This window comes from Gossypium raimondii, chromosome 11 (assembly GCF_025698545.1).
Source record: "Gossypium raimondii isolate GPD5lz chromosome 11, ASM2569854v1, whole genome shotgun sequence".
NCBI classification, from domain to species: domain Eukaryota; kingdom Viridiplantae; phylum Streptophyta; class Magnoliopsida; order Malvales; family Malvaceae; genus Gossypium; species Gossypium raimondii.
Window position 1 is genome coordinate 44,654,651 of NC_068575.1, and position 18,870 is coordinate 44,673,520.

General features: G+C 31.7%; 3 protein-coding genes and 1 non-coding gene across 4 annotated transcripts; 2 read left to right on the plus strand and 2 right to left on the minus strand.

The window, feature by feature from the left end:
* The first annotated feature begins 7,569 nt into the window (after nt 1-7,569).
* Nucleotides 7,570-9,615, plus strand: LOC105803692 (proteasome subunit alpha type-7). The gene is made up of 3 exons (XM_012636063.2): nt 7,570-7,821; nt 8,181-8,595; nt 9,186-9,615. Exons 1-3 carry the CDS (start codon nt 7,649-7,651, stop codon nt 9,345-9,347), a joined length of 750 nt encoding a protein of 249 aa, XP_012491517.1. The 5' UTR covers nt 7,570-7,648; the 3' UTR covers nt 9,348-9,615.
* Nucleotides 9,616-11,247: 1,632 nt separating this feature from the next.
* Nucleotides 11,248-11,321, minus strand: TRNAI-AAU (transfer RNA isoleucine (anticodon AAU)). The gene has a single exon. It is a non-coding gene; the product is annotated as a tRNA-Ile (tRNA).
* A 17-nt stretch (nt 11,322-11,338) lies between these two features.
* Nucleotides 11,339-13,697, plus strand: LOC105803694 (uncharacterized). The gene is made up of 3 exons (XM_012636065.2): nt 11,339-11,481; nt 13,019-13,132; nt 13,338-13,697. Exons 1-3 carry the CDS (start codon nt 11,464-11,466, stop codon nt 13,467-13,469), a joined length of 264 nt encoding a protein of 87 aa, XP_012491519.1. The 5' UTR covers nt 11,339-11,463; the 3' UTR covers nt 13,470-13,697.
* Nucleotides 13,698-14,424: 727 nt separating this feature from the next.
* On the minus strand, nt 14,425-15,913 carry LOC105803693 (myb-related protein 308). The gene is made up of 2 exons (XM_012636064.2): nt 15,080-15,913; nt 14,425-14,980 (listed from the first exon to the last, which is right to left on the minus strand). The coding sequence occupies exons 1-2, from the start codon at nt 15,340-15,342 to the stop codon at nt 14,563-14,565; spliced, it is 681 nt and encodes a 226-aa protein (XP_012491518.1). The 5' UTR covers nt 15,343-15,913; the 3' UTR covers nt 14,425-14,562.
* Between the last annotated feature and the right edge of the window lie 2,957 nt (nt 15,914-18,870).

Consider the following 18,870-nt stretch of genomic DNA (forward strand, 5'->3'; position numbering starts at 1 on the left):
TTAGATGAACGCTGTGGAGGGCTAGGTGATTGTTTTAAGCGCATGCTGCAGTTTAGGGATCAGCGGAGTGCATGTAACCTTTTAGATGCTGACTTTTCTGATTCAAAGTTTACGTGGGTTCGTAAGTTGCATAGCAGAATTATGTTGGGGCTTTGTAAAAACAAAAGAAGAAAAATAGGACACAAGACAAGGTAGCAAGATACAAGAAAAAAAATTTACTTACTCACAAATGTGTAGCAAGAGAGCTTATGGCTGATAGCTCATTTTTGCTTACTCATTCAATAAGAAAACAATACATTTATAATCAAAATACATCACCAAATACTACCTACTACCACTAATCATACTTTAAAACAAGTAAAACTTAACTTGCACACAAGCTGATTATGTCAATCAACACCTAAAAACATCAAAACAATACCAACTTAGTTCATTTTCAACTAAGTAACTTAACAAAGTAACTAAACAACCTTGCTGTTACAGTAAGCAACGTGCTGTAGCATGTTTACAAGCTGCATGCACTTAACCAAAAAAATAAAAGCAGCATGGTTGGCCATTTTCAACACTCCTCCTTAGACTCCATGCTGCAAATACTAATCATTCACCAAGTTTTTTGAACTTGGCAATCCTTAGATGCTTTATTTCAATCTGACTCTGTTAAAGCAATTTATTTTCAACCTTGGCTTCATTCTAAACCAAATCTGACTTACACACTTGACTATCCCAGTCTTTTGTGCCAAAAATTTATTCATCAAATGGAGTCTTCTCCTCCTTCACAGCCTTGGTTGGCAACTTACCTTCAAACACATCTTGCATTGTTTTTTTGTTCATTACAGTCCTATTTCTTCTTGCACATACTCCCTCCTACTGTGGAGTGTCTTCATGCACATACTCCATCAACTTCTCCTTCAGCTTATCCCAAGCTTGTTTGGGAGTCTCACAAGGTGAGTTGTTGTTGTCTTTTTTACAAGCAGCCCTCGAAGATGACAGGCTTTAACAGCTTTTTGTCTTTCTTAACAAGCAACAGAAGCAAAAACAAGCCCTCAAAGACTTGGGCTCAAGATACCATTTGTTAGGGTCATTAGGACATAGAACAAGGAAGCAAGATGCATGAAATATTTTTACTTGCTCACAATCTAGTAGCAATGGAACTTATGGCTGATATCTCATTTTTGCTTACTCCTTCAATAAGAAAACAATACATTTATAATCAAAATACATCACCAAATACTACCTACTACCACTAATTATACTTTGAAACAAGTAAAAATTAACTTGCACACAAGCTGATTATGTCAATCAGCACCTAAAAACATCAAAATAATACCAACTTAGTTCATTTTCAACTAAGTAACTTAACAAAGTAACTAAACAACCTTGTTGTTGCAGCAAGCATACGTGTTGTAGCATGTTTACAAGCTGCATGCACTTAACCAAAAATATAACAACAGCATGGGTGGCCATTTTCAACAAATTATTTTACAAGAACGTCTTGATAGGGTTCTTATTAATATTGTTGTAGCTCAATGCTTTCATGAGTTATATGTTTTTAATCTTTCTCGGTTATTTTTTGACCATCATCCAATACTTCTTAATACTGATGTAAGGGGCATCCCACCAAAAGATAAACATCTTTCTAGATTTAAACTTGCATGGTTAACTCATGATAAACTCTTGATAGTTTTTTTATCAATGGTGGCGAGAAAATGCTGGTTCGATGATAGAAGATGTTAAGGGTGCTATGAGGATGATTAAAGAATAGAAAGAGACTAATTTTAGGAATATTTTTCGAAGGAAGAAGACCTTAATTAAACGGTTGAATGGTATTCAAAACTCTTCACTTTATTTGTTTTTTCTAGCTCTTCAAGAGTTAGAAAAAGAATTGAATAAGGAATATCAACAAGTGTTAGTTCAAGAAAAATTATTATAGTTCCAAAGATCTAGGCTTGATTGGATAGTTCATTGCGAAAGAAATATTGAGTTCTTCCATTTGTCTACCATTATTTGTCGAAATCGAAGTAGAACAAGAGGTCTTTTGATTAAGGGACGTGTCCAATTCTAAGACCATCCATGAGCACATTGTGGATTTCTTTAAGTACCTCTTTAGGGGCATGAGGGTGAGTCTTTTGCATGATAATTATTCCTTGTATTGTTCCTAATTTACTGTTGAAGAGTGTAAGAATTTGACCGCAAAAGTTAGTATGAAGGAAGTTAAATCAATGTTGTTTTTTTATGAAAGCCCTTAAAGCCCGGGGACCGAATGGCATCCAACTATTTTTTTATAGCATCATGAGATACAATTAAAGATATTCTCTTTCAATTTGTGCGGGAGGCCTTTTCTACAAGTAAGTTCGATGAAAAAATTTTGAAGGTATTTCTTGTCCTTATCCTTAAGGTTATTGATGCTGATAACATGACTCTGTTTTGCCCTATCAGTCTGTTTAACAGTTCTTATAAGGTGCTTTCTAAAGTATTGGTTAACAGAATACATCCTATTTTGAAACGTGTTATTGGACCCTTCCAGAAAATTTTTTTGGTAGGACGAAGTACTCTGGATAATATCTTGATTACTTAAGAAGTGGTTCATTCGATGATGCGTTTGCAAGGACAATAGGGGGCTATGATATTCAAAATTGATTTACACAAAGTATATGACAGTGTGAGTTAGGTTGTTTTTTACAAGAGACTTTGGTGGATTTCCAAGTGCTCAGGGGTATTGTAGAACTCATAATGTTTTGTGTATGCTCGAGTAAAATATCATCTATTTGTAATGGTTAATGATTGGATGAATTTCAACCTATGAGGGGTTTGCATCAAGGAGACCCTCTTTCGTCATATTTATTTATCCTTGCAATAGAAAAGTTGTCTCATATGATATTGAAATGAGAAGTCAATTGTTCTTGGACAACCTTTCAAAATTTTTAGGCAAGGATTGACTTTCTCCAATGTTTTCTTTGCCGACAACTTGCTTCTTTTTGCAAAGGCGAAAGAGACACATGTGCTAGTGGTAAAAGATTGTCTTCAAGAGTTTAGCTTAGTGTCAGGTCTAATTGTTAATTTGGAGAAGTCTAAGCTCTTTATCTTGCCTGATATCCATGCAACAATCACTTCTCATTTAAGTCAAATATGCGGCATTCGTCTAACTGATGACTTAGGCAAATATCTAGGGGTGCCCTTATTCATAAAAGAGCCTCCAAGGAGATGTACTTTTACATTATTGATCGGGTAATGAAAAAGCTCGAAGATTGGAAAGGTAAAAAATTTTCACCTGCTGGAAGGAGAATATTTATACAATCTACAACGAGTGTTATTCCATTATATATAATGTAATCGGCTCTCCTACCTATCTTAGTGTGTAATCAATTAGATTGTACAAATACTTTTTTTATTATGAGGTTCTGTCGAAACCTTACGGAATCACTTGGTGAGTTGGTTGCAAGTTTGTTGCTTAAAGGAGAAAGGTGGTTTAGGGTTGCGACAAGCTCGACAAAATAATCTAGCCATGTTATTAAAGGCTGGTTGGAGTCTCTTTAACAAGAAGAATTCCTTGTGGTGTAATGTTTTTAGGAAGAAATATGTGAATGATGCATCCCTTATGAAGGTGGAACAAATGTCAAGTGCTTTTTCTACTTGGTGTGGGGTTTTTAAGACGCGACCCATTATCAAATCTGGCTACAAATAGAGAATAGGAGATGGTTAACAGGTTCATTTTTGGAGTGATTGGTGGGTAGACGATGCTCCTTTGTCGCGACAATATCAAAATAATGAATGGGAACATCGAACGAACAAGTTCTTGGAGTATATTGTTAGTCATAGACAATGAGATTTGTCCATGGTTGAAAATGACCTTGATTCGTCATCTTTATTAAAGATTGTTATTGTTCCTTTACTGATTTCTACTATTGAAATTCAACCTAATGTTTGTTGTTGGGGTCTTGACAGTGATGGTCAATTCTCAGTAGGTTATGCCTATAACATGCTAGTCTCGACATCTTCTACTCTAGTTGCTAATGTTAATTTTGCATGGATTTGGAGGTTACAATGTTCAAAATGACTTTGTTTCTTTATTTGGTTGGCTAATTTGAATCGCCTTAATACTAATCAAATTCGTGTGTTTAAAAATATGGTTGCCAACAAAGGAACCTTGGATGGATCTTTAGGTCACTACTTGGCAAATTGATTTCTTCTTTGTTTCATTTCATGTTTGGCTACAATGAAACAACATATCTAAGTGCCAAGTAAAGTTTAATTTACCTTAGGTGTTTTATTTATTCCTATTATATGGGGATTTTGGAAAAGTAGAATAATTTTGTCTTCTAAGGGAAAAATCCAACAGGTTTGCGAGTGTTGCAATATGCTCAGAAGTTTGCTATGGACATATTTGCTGCCATGAGTGTTGTTACGCCAAGGTTAGTTCGAGGACCACATTAGATGAAATCGGGTTACAAGGCATTATCGTATATCTTGGATAATTTACAAAAATTTTTTAAATAAATAACAAACATATATAATCATAAATTCATATAAATTCTTACTAATTGACTTCATTTTCTTTTTCTTTTTTTTTCTTAAATATGAATATAACCCTTTTATAACTATTGAACCTTCCCTGCAAATTTCAAATTTCAACCAATGCATTTATATACTCAATTATACCAAAATACCCTTTATCAAAGTGCACCCAAAATGAACATAACACATAATGTTTCCATTCTAAACTAAACATTTCCAACTCAAGTCATATCACATAGCTTGATCAAACCCAAAAATTCATACCAAAAACTAACTATACATGCCATATTTACATTAATTGCATGAGGTCCAAAAGTACCAAAAATCGTTTTGATAGTGTGATAGCCAATCTCCGACCTTGTCCAAAATCGAGCTAGCTTTCGAATCTATAGAACATAAGAAAATGAATGAAGTAAGCACTAAGCTTAGTAAGCCGTATAATATAGAATTAAAATTTTCCAATTTAATATCTAAGCATTAAAACAATTAAAATTAATTCATTTGTCCACAAAGTTTATTCACATCAGCATCCAAGAGTTAGTCATATAGCCAAATATATCATGTCGTCCCTATAATTCATATATTCATAAAACAACAATCCATGTAAATCATGTATTTCATGTAACTTTTAAATCATGTAAATCATATAACATTTATATCAATTCTTTCCTATTCGTATAACCTGCAATTCATCGGTAATAACAGAAATTTATCCGTAACTTATACATATCAATGGTAATTCATCCATGTAATTACATAGCTTATTCATATAATCAGTAACAGTAATTATGCCCTTTGAACCTATTAGAACATCGAGGGATACACGGGTGATACACTATAAGTGTATTTATCAGAAATTCGTCAATTCATTGTCATTTTCGCTCTTTCGAGCCATGATGGGTAAGCTCATTCCGAGCTGATAAACGGTAAGCTCTATTGAGCTGAAACGGTAAGCTCCGTAGAGCTGAAATGGTAAGCTCATACGAGCTGTGGTGAGTCCGCAACAAATGCAGGAGCTCGACCAAATGGTAACCCTAGTGACAAGTCACTCGTATCCGACAATTTTCTAAAGTTCAAACGGGCTCAGTATTATCCAATTTCATCAATTAAGCAATGAAAAATCAATAACTCAATTTCTCAATTCATATGTATATATATATCTAATATTATTAAGTACATACATTTAAATACTCAAAATTTCATATTCAATGCCTATTATCATGCCAAATCTATATAACGATATAGTATTTGTAACATTTCATTTGCATTCATGTAAAAATAATATAATAGTATACCGGTAATTTAAAATTCAAGTATATCATTCATTCAACTTACATACATTCATTTTTGGACAATTACAAATATTTAATAATTCAATTCTAGCTACACGAACTTACCTCGTATTTGCTCGAATACTTTCGTCTACCCGTCTAACTTTTGTTTCCCCCGATCAAGTTCCGGTATTTGTTTATCTTGATCTATATAAATTCAAATTTAACTCATTTATTCACCAAATCAATCAATTCAATCCATATAAATATATTTTGGCATTTTTACAAAATAGCCTTCATATTTTCAGATTTTGACACTTTAGTTCTTAATTCACAAATACACAATACGAAATTTCTTTATACGTATTCTTAGCCGAATAATATATATCTTTTAATCAGCCCATATTTTCATTTATTTCACATTTCTAACATAATATTTCTATTTTTTAAATCCTAAAGCTCATTTTGTCAAAATTTACTTTATAAAACTTGTATATATTTCAATACCCATCAATAATCTAGCATAATACTTCAAAATATACTAGTATTCAACAATGGCATATTTCAAAATCATCAAAATTTTCAGAAATTGAGGTACGGGCTAGCTAGAATACAAAACAACGATCTCAAAAACGTAAAAATTATTAAAAACGGAATAAAAACCATACCCTAATTGAAAATCTAAGCTTGGCCGAATGTAAAAGCCATGACTTTGGCTTTCTAAACTTTAAAATCGTGCAGAAGGAAAAATGACTGCCACTTTCTGTTTTGTTTTTACTTTAAATCAATGTTAATAACCATTTTACCAAATTAACCTTAATGAAATAAAAGCATAATTCACATGTTTTAAGGTCATTTATGACCAGCACCACTATCATTGGTCCAATAACATAATAAGGACCTCTCATTCAACTTATCAGCAAATAATTACTCTTAACTTATAGCATGCTACTTTTACAATTTACGCGATAAGTCCTTTTTATCAAATTAAGTATTTAAACGGTAAAATTTCTTAACGAAATTTTTATACTATAATTCCATCATGTTGTAAAACTTATTAAAATAATATAATAAATACTTTTACTCGGTTAAGTGGTCCCAAAACCACTGTTCCGATCAGACTAAAAAATGGGTTATTACAATTAAGAGAGGTTTGGTTCGTCTTGAAACGTCGCTGACAAGTCTTAAACCCTTACTCCATAGCAACGCTTGCGGAGAGGGGGTAATTCGAATTTAGTTTCCTTGTTTCCTTCTTTTTGTACCAAAAAAAATAGTTTTTAACATTTATATTTTTGTCAATTTGGCATTTATTCTTTTTTTAGCTCAATTTGACCCTCAACCTTTTAAAAAAAATCAAATTTGACCATCAACATTTTGAAAAAGAGTCGAAATGAAATTTTTTAATGAGAATACTAACTAAAATGTTAAATTTTTAAACACCGCAACCTGTGAATTATTTGTTGACATAAAATATAAGATAAATAATATTATGTTAGCATGATGTGCATATAAACTGCCATGCGAGTTGCCAAACTAACATCGTTGAAAATTATGGTTTTAATAATCATTTTTGTTAAAAAAAGCTATTTGACTCTTTTTTGAAAAATTAAGCGCCAAATTTAGGTAAAAAAATAAGGGCTAAATTGATAAATAACTCAAAGCTTAAATCCTTTTAATTTCTACAAATTCGTTTCTTGTAGGAAAAGAAAATAAATATTAAAAGAAATGCTATTATAATTTTTTTCCAAAGAAAATTACGTAAGTGTCCCTTTTTCTTTTTAGATCTTCTTGTCGCTCAAGTAAAAAGTACCAGGCTATACAGCCAAGTCTTGAATAACAAAAGCAAATCCAAGGAATAGAAGAAAATGGCGAGGTACGATAGAGCGATCACAGTATTCTCGCCGGACGGCCATTTGTTCCAAGTTGAATATGCCCTCGAAGCCGTCCGTAAAGGTAACGCCGCCGTTGGTGTTCGCGGCACTGACATCGTCGTCCTCGGCGTCGAGAAAAAATCTACCGCCAAGCTCCAGGACTCCAGGTTTGCCTTTGCTATACTTTCCTCCAACTACATATTTCCATTTTTTCCCTCTTAAATATCGACTCTCTAATTACTTCTAATTCAAAATAAATATAGGGTTTAGGGTTTTATTGATTTGGATTTAGGAATAAAGGGATACATCATAATTTAACTTAAGCTTATCTCTATCATGTCAAAATACTTGATCTTATGGCTCAAGTAGGGAAACCGAAAGGTTAATCTTGATGATATCGAAAATAAAAACTTTAGGAATTTTATGGTAAAAACTTGTATACTAGGGAAAACCTTTACTTTTTCAATTTCCTCAAAATGGGCTGTTTTTTTTTTTTTTTACCCTTTTACTGCTTCTATTTGTGTAGATCGGTTAAGAAGATTGTGAACTTGGATAATCACATTGCACTGGCATGTGCTGGCCTCAAAGCCGATGCTCGAGTCCTCATAAATAGGGCTCGGATTGAATGTCAAAGCCACAGGCTGACTGTTGAAGATCCAGTTACTGTTGAGTATATTACTCGATACATTGCGGGTCTTCAGCAGAAGTACACTCAAAGCGGAGGTGTTAGGCCGTTTGGTCTCTCAACTCTGATTGTGGGCTTTGATCCATACTCCGGTGTACCGTCACTATATCAGACGGATCCATCAGGGACATTTTCAGCCTGGAAAGCTAATGCCACTGGTAGAAACTCTAACTCAATCAGAGAGTTCCTAGAGAAGAACTATAAGGAAACCTCTGGACAAGAAACCATTAAGCTTGCAATTCGTGCTTTGCTTGAGGTCAGTTTCATTGGCTACTTTTAATGAATGATGACATGAATTGTGTTGCTTCTTGCTTGTCAGCTGTTTAAGCCACGGAAATTTGAATTGAATCTATCTTTAACTTGAAGCCATTCCCCTTCGTACCTTATGCATCATGTCTTCTAAGATCATGCATGGATTGTAAGCCTTGTAGAAATAACATGGCTTATCAAGCTGTGCGACTAAAAAATGGAAAATGCCTAAATCAAAATTAGAACTGGAGCAAAAGACTCTCTACTTGGTTGTTAATGCCTAAATCATTTACTTAGTGTTTTGTTTAGCATTTAAGAAAAAAACAAGTTTTAAGTATTATTTGTGCCTGCATTGCTACTTGGAAGCATGCTTGATGGCAGTAGAGATTTATATGGTGTATTTATACACATGTTGCCATATTATTGAACAACAGCTTCAGAGATGTAGTTGTCCAAGTTGGTTAAAGTTTACTTTTTGCTAACTCTCCTTTCAACATGACGCATGCTGTTGATTTTAAGGCTTACTAACATGTTGAAAGTGCATGTTTTATGTCAAATAATGATTTGCTTGTAATTATGCGTGTCTCTTGCATGGAGGTTGTTGAGAGTGGGGGAAAGAATATTGAAGTTGCTGTGATGACGAAGGAGCATGGTCTGCGGCAGCTTGAAGAAGCTGAAATTGATGCCATTGCAGCTGAGATTGAAGCAGAGAAGGAAGCGGCTGAGGCTGCAAAGAAAGCCCCTCCAAAGGAAAAATAAAACATCAACTGTTTGAGCTTCTTTTAACTTATCTCTCCTTTGTTCTTTTAAAGGGTTGTTGTCTGGGTTCTTTTAGTTGACAGTTGATGTACTCGGCCTCAAACTTTCATTCACCCATTGGAGCTTCATTATTTACCGTTGTTACTGTCTCATTTTCGTTTGTTAATTTCAGACATGAAGTGGGATACTTCCTAGAGGTTAAAGGTGTTTTGTTGCTAAAATGAAAGCAAAATAGTCAACACGGTTCAGATGCCAAAATTATGCAGTATGATTCTGTTCCCCTGTTTTAAGTTTAGGGTAGAGTCTCATTCTGAAATTCCTTGATTTTTATTAGGAGATCAGTATTTATTATAATTTCTTCCTTATGCAATTATTAGTTTTTTTTATTAAAAAACTAATAAATTCTGAACTCATTTCAAGATATAGAATTGATTTGATGTTAGATATTTGTTCATTTTTCAAATCTATTACTTCCACCTTACAATTTTTAATTTTTCTATTGTAATTATTTTATCAAATTTTATAAAAATGTAATTATAATTACTAGTATTTTGAAATGATGAACTTAAAATTTTAAAATTTTAAAATCTTCAAAATTTTAATTTTTTATCCGAACACTTTAATTTTAAAAAGAATTTAGCAAAAATAATGGAGAATTTCAAATTTATAAATGATTAGAAAAGGGATTTGAGCAACTCAATACTTAAAATTAAAAGAGGAGGTTTCTCTTCATAATCTTATTTCATGTAATATATATTATTTCATTGTGAAGTAAAATAAACTTGAACTTTAAAATATTATTTTATTTAATGTCCATATTTTTATATTTATATTGTTTTTATGTTTTATATTATTTACAAATTTAACAATGTCCACATTTTATATTATTTACTTTTAATCTCATCATTCTTTTTTATAATTATTTTCTTTTACCTTGTGAAATTTTAAAATATCCACAAGTTTTTTACTGTTATAAGTTGAAGAATGCCCACGTACTTCTTGAGTTTTGATTAGGAAACGTACAGCCTCCTAAGATCTATTTACCTAGTAATTAAAAACAACAACTTTACTGTTATTTAATTGTTAATAGTGTATTTTATGCATTTATATTCGTATTTTGAATTTTCAATTATAATGATGAAAAACTAATTGCTATAAAAATAAAATACATTTGAATTCAAGTACAAATTAGATATTTAATTTAGATCAATTAGTTATCATTATTTAATATATTTAATATTAAGAAAATTTATTAATAAATAAGGTTTGTTAAAATAAAAGGTCATAATATTTCGATAGTCTCTATTTTGAGATTTAATCAATATATTTAAAAATAGAAAATTAAATCTTATTTCAATTATTGACACAAGTAGTATTTTATGTCAATTTTTTTCCGATATACTCATCCAATCATACAACTTTATAAGCGAATTATTATGAACTCGATTTGTAAGAAAATTTTAGCAACAAACTTTTTAGCATTATAAATATAATAAATAATTTATTTTAAATCTCTATTTAATTATTATTAAATTAAAATAATTTTAAAATTAAAAACATAATTGATTAATAAAGGTAATCTTTTCCTTTTATTTAAATAAAATGTAAAAACCCAAGAGCTTCAGTTGGGCTTCAGCTCCGGTTAACATTTTAAATATAATATTAAGTTATTTTACATCTCTGTTTAATTATTATTAAATTAAAATATAATTAAAATAATTTTAAAAATAAAAACATAATTAATTAATAAAAGGTAAAATTTTCTTTTTTATTTAAATACAATGTAAAAAAAACCTATGAGCTTCAGCTCCGGTTTGGGCCAAAATAATCTTGGGGTTCATAGGGTTTCATGGTCCACAATTATCAAAAGGTGAAAACAACGGAAAACCCAACAATAGTATGGCCCATGCAGGTCTCGAACCTGCGACCTTCGCGTTATTAGCACGACGCTCTAACCAACTGAGCTAATAGGCCCGATTGCTAATTTAATTATTTATTTATAAATAGAGTATTTCACTGAGCTGAAAGTTGTTTAAAACAAAACCTGCAAAGCGAGATCTTAGCACGAGGACAAATCGAAACTACGGAGAAGTCAAATGCAAAGCAAGGTCGCAGCATGAAAGAAGATTACGAGGTACTTTACATGTTTAAATCCTTTTGTTTTTTTGCCTTTTAATTTAATAAATTATAATAAAAGTCATTACTTGGTTCAGTCTCTTCCTTTCACACCACCAAACCTTAATCCTTAATAAATCTTCTAGGTTTGAAGAAAATTTTACTTCAGTATCCATTTAATATGACGAGATTCTGATCCCCTTTCTTCTCCCTGTTTTAATTTCTGAATCCCGTTTTGTTGTCTGTCGAACTGGGTAACAATTCTTCCTTCTTATAACTTCGTTTAATTTGCAAATTTTCCTGTAAATATATCTCTATACAACGTTTGAATCTATGGGAAATTACTTACCATGTATTTAATTTGATTGCTTCTTCTGGACATTTGTTTTCCTGGTTTTGAAGGTGAAAATTCACTAGCAATTCTTTATGCTGTGATGTTTTTCTGATTGGGGCCCAGAGTAAATTAGGAGTTTGCGGAGTAACATATTTTTCAATATTTTTGTGGATCATGGAATTTTTAGCATTTCAAATTCATTTCATTTTCTTTTCCCTGGTGGAATTGTAGTATGTTTGATTTATGAAGTTGCTTTTGGTGGGTTTGTTTCCAACTTTCCATAACTTTAATTTGAGAAGCATAGCTGCATCTACTTAAGTCTTAGTGGTTCACTAGGATACGGTGTTCGAAATACAGCTTTATGTAGGGGTGAGCAAAATCCGATTCGATTTGGAAAACTCAATAAAAAATTCAAAATTTAAATTATTAAATAGTTCGAGTTATTCGAGTTAATCAAGTTATTTGGACTAACTCGAATAAAAAATCAATTTTTTCCGTTTAACTCGAATATGAATTACAAAATTCGAGTTATCTGAAAATCTGAATAAGAAAAGGCGAAACTTCGTCGATATTTATCTTTTTTAATGTTAAAAGTAAAAAGCATTAAGTTAAAAGGCAAAACTATTTCGATTTGATAAATGTTTACCCATTAAGTTATTGTTTATGCAGTTAAATAATCTTATACGTCGTCTAATAGTTAAATAATTGCTCAATGTAAACGCAACATTAAGTATAAATAATATGATTCGTTAACTCGACTCGGCTTGACTCGAAATTTGTTGACTCGATTCGATTTTATTCAAAAAATTTTAAGTTGAGTTCGGTTGCTAAAATAGGATTTGTCAATTCAACTAACTCGAAATTTTTTGACTCAATTTGACTCGACTCGATCGAATGCTCACCCCTAGTGTTATTATGATCTATCAACTAGACCAGAGTTGTGAAACAGATAGGAATACATCTATAGATATACAAAACCTGGATTATACCTTATTCTAGTCCTGATGATTCATTTGAAAACACAAATCAGTGTGCAATTTTGTTGGTTTCCTTCATGTTTTCTTGTTACATGTTGGAATAATTTCAGTTGCTTCTGATCTCTTTTATGTAGTAACTTATGCTAAATGGTCGGATTTGAGGGGTTTTTTATTTTTGTTTGTTTAAAATCTCCTTAAGAGAAAGCTGTTTTGACCTACCTAATTCTATTTCTTATGTATGCCAGACTGAAGAAAAGAAACAAGCTGCTGCTGATGTTCTATTTCAATATTCGAAATTTGCAATGGCATGCATAGGAAACCAAGTTCGTCCTTGTGACATGAGGTTGCATTTGATGAAGGTAGGTTGGAAAAAAGGGTTAAAGTGATATCAGTTTTCAATTCTATTATGTTCATTTGCAATGGTATTATAGAATGGCTGCGTGTCATACCATGCATATTATGATGTGAACTCGCTTGTCATGCTTATGATGAATTACGGGTTCAATATCAAGGGCTAAATTTCTGCCAAGATAATTGACAATAGTTTTTTTCCCCCTTGTTTAGGAAATATCAGGGCTCCCAACTTCTCTTAAGAGAGTTTCATCCCAAGCTGCTGCTTCTCCTGATTCAATGGGCGAGTCATCAAGCTCAGGTACCGCAAGACTTGATAAGAAGGCTGATAAAGTTGATAAATGAGGTGAATTGGGAGCGATTCTGATATTTACTTGAAGCATCGTTTTATTTTATGAAAGTTTCAATTTCTATGTAACTAGACTTCGTATTCTACTAGATGCTTAATGCAACTTAGGGCATTCCAAAGATGTTAATTATAGGAAATTATTTCGTTTGTTTGATACACGAAGTGTGTCTGTGTACTCTGACTTATTATTTCTTAACTCTGAGTTCACAAATTTTCTTCCAAAAGGTCTACTTTATTGTTTCTTCTCTTTATGCTCCATCATAACACTTTTCATGCTTGAAAATTGTGGTCTCTACGATACAAATGGAGTCATGACACCATCACCACCGTCATCATTAATCAATCGTCTTGTGGGGCAAAATGCAATGAAGTTCATTTGTGTCTTATTTCATTATTGATCTCCTCGTCTGATCAATATGTCGTGAAGATTAGGTAGTTTTCTTGACCCGTTCTGGTTAAAAGAAAACAGATGATCGTGGTCCATGGACTATTAACCAGTGGAGCCAACTTTTTCCCCCAGCCCTTAGTTAGCGTTACATATGGACATGTAGCAGCATCCGTTTGTTTTCCTTTGAATTACCCGTCTTTTCAAGGACATATAACAGCTAATAAAGGTAAACACCCTAGTTAGGCTACTTTGTCAACATTTTACGGAAAGTGTTGGATAAGAGAGACAAACAAAGTAGCATAGACAAGCTTTTACAAAAGCCGGTTTTGTTTTTTCTTTTGGCATGCAATCAGCAGCTGGTACAATAATTGCTGTTTGGTAGGTAGAACTGTGTATGTTGATAGCAAAACTAACTAGCAATGAATATTGAAGCTGGCTTCTCTGGCTCTCTCTCTCTCTTTTCTTTAATGCATGACTGAGATAGGTTACCAACACCTTTGCCTCATTGTTAACTACTTCCATAACGGTAGGTTGTTCATTAATCTATACCAAGAAACAGTCTATAATCCTTAAGAATATGTATATAATAACTTTTCATTGAACTATCATAAAATCTGTGGTGTTTCACCATCGAACAACCAGACTGAAAGTATACAATAAACCCATTTTCGGCTGTGTTATCATAACCAAATTCATCTACTTCAATTCTCACTTTGAAACGCCTTTCGCCAAGTGCAAAAGCTCACATGTTGTATACTTCTACTATGACTACTACCCTCACAAGTGCACTCCTTGCTGTTTCGAATCCCCAAGCTACAGTAGAAGCAAATGACTTTTCTGTTTCTTTTCTGCAATACCTGCGGTGGGTGTGAATGTAACGATGGTGGACTTATCTGCAGCTCAAGATTCAATTCTTGGTTCTTTTGTCTCCCATCTTCTCTTAGAACTGCTGTTGATGAGACTGTATATATGGTGTGAATTTCAGCTTGTTCATTGACCGGTCGATGTGTCAAAGGGTCAATACCTCTGCTCACTAGCTTCCTCTTTATGTGGGTATTCCAATGATTCTTGATCTCATTATCTGTTCTCCCAGGTAGTCTCCCTGCTATGATTGACCACCTTTACAGCAGAAACAAAAAGATAGAACTTTAACAGAGATGGTACACTAGCTAGCTAAGGCATGACAGAAGAAAATAATTTTTTTTTTGCGAGACATACTTGTTACCAAGAAGGCTATGTAACTTGATGATGAGTTCATCTTCTTCGTCGGTAAAATTACCTCGCTTAACATCAGGGCGGAGATAGTTAATCCATCGAAGCCGGCAACTCTTACCACAACGGAGAAGGCCAGCAGCTTTCGGAAGGGATCTCCAACAACCCTCTCCATGAGCTTGGATGTAAGCTATCAAACGCTCATCTTCTTCTCTAGTCCATGATCCTTTGTATGTGTGACCTTTCTCACAACAAGGAGACCTCCCCATTTACTCACACTTTTCACTTATTGTGGCTAAGGTTTACTTTGATATATATATATAACACTTGGTGGGGGGCTTTGGGAAAACAAAAACAGTGCAGTCTAGTTAAACCCCAAGTTAAATGTGAACAGGATTTATAGTACGAGCTGGTCCAAGTAATTAACTGCACTGTTGCTTAATGTATTTTGAGTTGGTGAAAATGATAGTTTTTGTGGGCGAAGTCGAACCTTGGTCCATTCATTCCACATGAGGCGCCATCTAATAACATGTACACTACAAGTACATGGGGGGACGATCTTTAGACGCTATCGCTGTTAATTCTACCGAAATTTTGGTCCATACCTAGACCGAGTTTGGTTAAAAAATAATGACTGATGTAGAAAATAAGGTTTGAAGTATTTAGGGGGGATTTTGAGTTAGGTAGCTGCTATGAGATTTGCTTCTTTTAAACTAACCAATTTGTGATCATCAATGACCGCCGGGAAGGAACTGGACCTTGAACTAGTCATTGTTCCAAAATACCCCCCATAGCCTCAACTCAGCTTTGGTCATGCGTGCCAAACCAAACTACATGATTTACTTCCTTTTTTTTTTGTTAATAATACGTTTAGTTTTTTTTAATTTATTTTTTTTGTTTTATTTAATTTTTTTTGAAAAAAAATTGCATGTTGAATTTTCATTGGTTGGTTTAGCAATTCACTAATAGTGTTAACAACATGTATAATAATAAAACACATATTGATAGGTCAAGTACCACATTGGACATTTTCAAAGTATAGGTATCACATGAATATTTTATGTAAGTACATGTATCATAATAAAACACATATTGATAGTTCAAGTACCATATTATATATTTTCAAATCATAAATATCATATTAAACATTTTATAAAAATACAAGCGTCAAATGTGACATTATCTCAATAAAAAAATTATCACAAGGCGTGCTTTTATCTTTGATGGTATGCTTCATTACTAAAATCGTGCTATTTTTATAAATAATTGGATAAACTATATAAATAATAACTCAATAATTAGCGTATTTTTCTTTGGTCACTAAAGTTTAAAATTTTCTATTTTATCACTAATGCTATCTAAATTTAATATGTTGATCACTTGTTTGTTAAAACACTAATGAAATGTTGGTGCAATCTTTTTATTGGCATACTAACAAATCTAATCATCCAATATTTATAGATTCTATCAATTCGGTCATAATTCTAAAAATTCAACAAATTTAACTCTCATCTTTACACATTTTATCAATTTAATATTTATTCTTAAAATTTTATAATATAAAAATAAAATAAAATTATTTAAAAGTTTATTTTTCAATAAACATACATAAGAATTTATAAAAAAACATAAAAAAATTATACAAACATTTATAAATAAATGAATATCTATTTTTATTTTCTAATGTGAAATTTATTTATTAAAATTATAGTTTTTGTAAATAAAAAATTTAAGGAAAAAAGAAACCATAAAAAGGACTTGAGTAGATCTAACTTTTTCCTCTCTATTTTCAAGATCATGTTTAGGTTGAGTTAAAAACTATAGTCTGAGGTTAAAAAGGGTAAGAATAGAAGTTTTAGGTTGTTGTCCAAGGCAAGTTTGTTGCGTTTGAGGTTGTGCTTGAGGGCAGGTATGATTGGGAATATATAGGTGAGGATGAGGTCTTGGAGACACAGTAGGTGGAAGGCCATGCTGGCAGCTTTACAACTAATTTCTAGTTCAATGGCACGACGACACAAGATATGAAAATCGAGAAATTCAAAGTAAGGATTATTAGTGTTGTTAATTATGGGCGAAGGAGGTGCTCAACACTTGACAAATTGGTGAGGACTAAGGAACAATGTTAGGTGTATAATATATAAATTTTTATTTATAAAATAAAACTAAAAATACAAAAAGCTTGAATTTGGTTTTAAGACTTGTTTATGGTTTTTTAAGAAAATTATTTTATTTATAAAACTATTATTTTAATAAATAAATTTCATGTTAAAAAAATAGTATTCATTTATTTATAATTTTGTATGCATTTTTTATCGAAAATGAACTTTTAAATATTTTTATTTTACTTTTTAATATTTATTTTTGAATTTTTAAGAATCATGATTAATTGACAAAATGTGTAACGTTGTGAGTTAAATTTGTTGATTTTTTAGATTTAGGACTAAATTGATAGAATATGTAATCATTGGAGGGTAAATTTGTTATTATGTCAATAAAAATGCCACATTAACATTCCATTAGTGATTTAAAGGATGAATGACCAAAATATTAAATTTTGATAACACTAGTGACTAAAATATTTACAAAACATGCTATTTGTACTTTATAGTTGGGTAACCAAAACAAAAACAAGCTAATAGTTGAGTGACATTTTATATAATTTACCTAAATAATTATAGAACATGTTATTTATACTTTATAGACATATTATATTTTAAAATTATTCAAAAAATATGGTGATTTTTAAATTATATAAAAATATTGTGGATTTTCTCTTTTCAAAGAGTGATCTTGCCATGTCAGATGGTAGATTTATTGTGTGTGTGACACGTGACACACTTTATAACTTTTTTTTTAAATGAGTTAGATAGTCACGTGTCAACTATTTAAGAAATCGTCTCCTTACATGGTAGTTTCACAAGAAGTTGGCACGTGGCAATCCACCTCATTTTTTTAAAAAAGTTATAAAGTGCGACACGTGTCACATACATAGTAAAACCTTCATTTGACATAATGGGATCACTTTTTAGAAAGAGAAAAATTAGTATATTTTTCTAAGCTAATTTCAATATCACTTAAGTTGCATGTGATTTTATGTATTTATTTTTTAATTCATTAAATAATATAGTTTTATAATTTTAAAATATTTTACTAATTAAATGATGATTGGTGTAACTTATAATAAAGTCTATTAATTTTAATAAATGATTGAGAGAATAAAATATTTCAAAAGTTATGAAAAAAATGATAAACAATCGATAATAAAATATTAAATAGTTAGATAAAATAACATGCATACATAATACTATTAAAATTAATATAGAAACTTGGAACTAAAATTAAAAGCTATAATATTAAATTGAAATAATAAAAATAGTCATACTATTATATTACCTCGTAATCAATTAAAATAATCTCTCATCTCTATCTTATGTCATTATTGTTAGAATATGATTCGATATTACCTCCTAAAAAACCATTGATTTAATGCTCCATTCTTTTAGGATACTTCTAACTTATTATTGCTAATTATCTCCATCTTTTTACCAACAATTTTTTCTTAGGTACTATTTAATTCAATATACTTAACTACAGGATGCTATCTGTAGAGCTAAACTTAAATTTTAATTGAAATATAACTCTAATATTAAGTCTATTTATTTTTAAAATTTACCGAACTGGGCCCGGTATTTTATTATTTACCGGAATGGGCCCTTTTCCCTTAAAGCGCGTCACGTCGTAGCGAAGTCGAGGGCGATGTCAAGCAAATCGCGTCACGTCGGTAGCGCTTTTGTTGA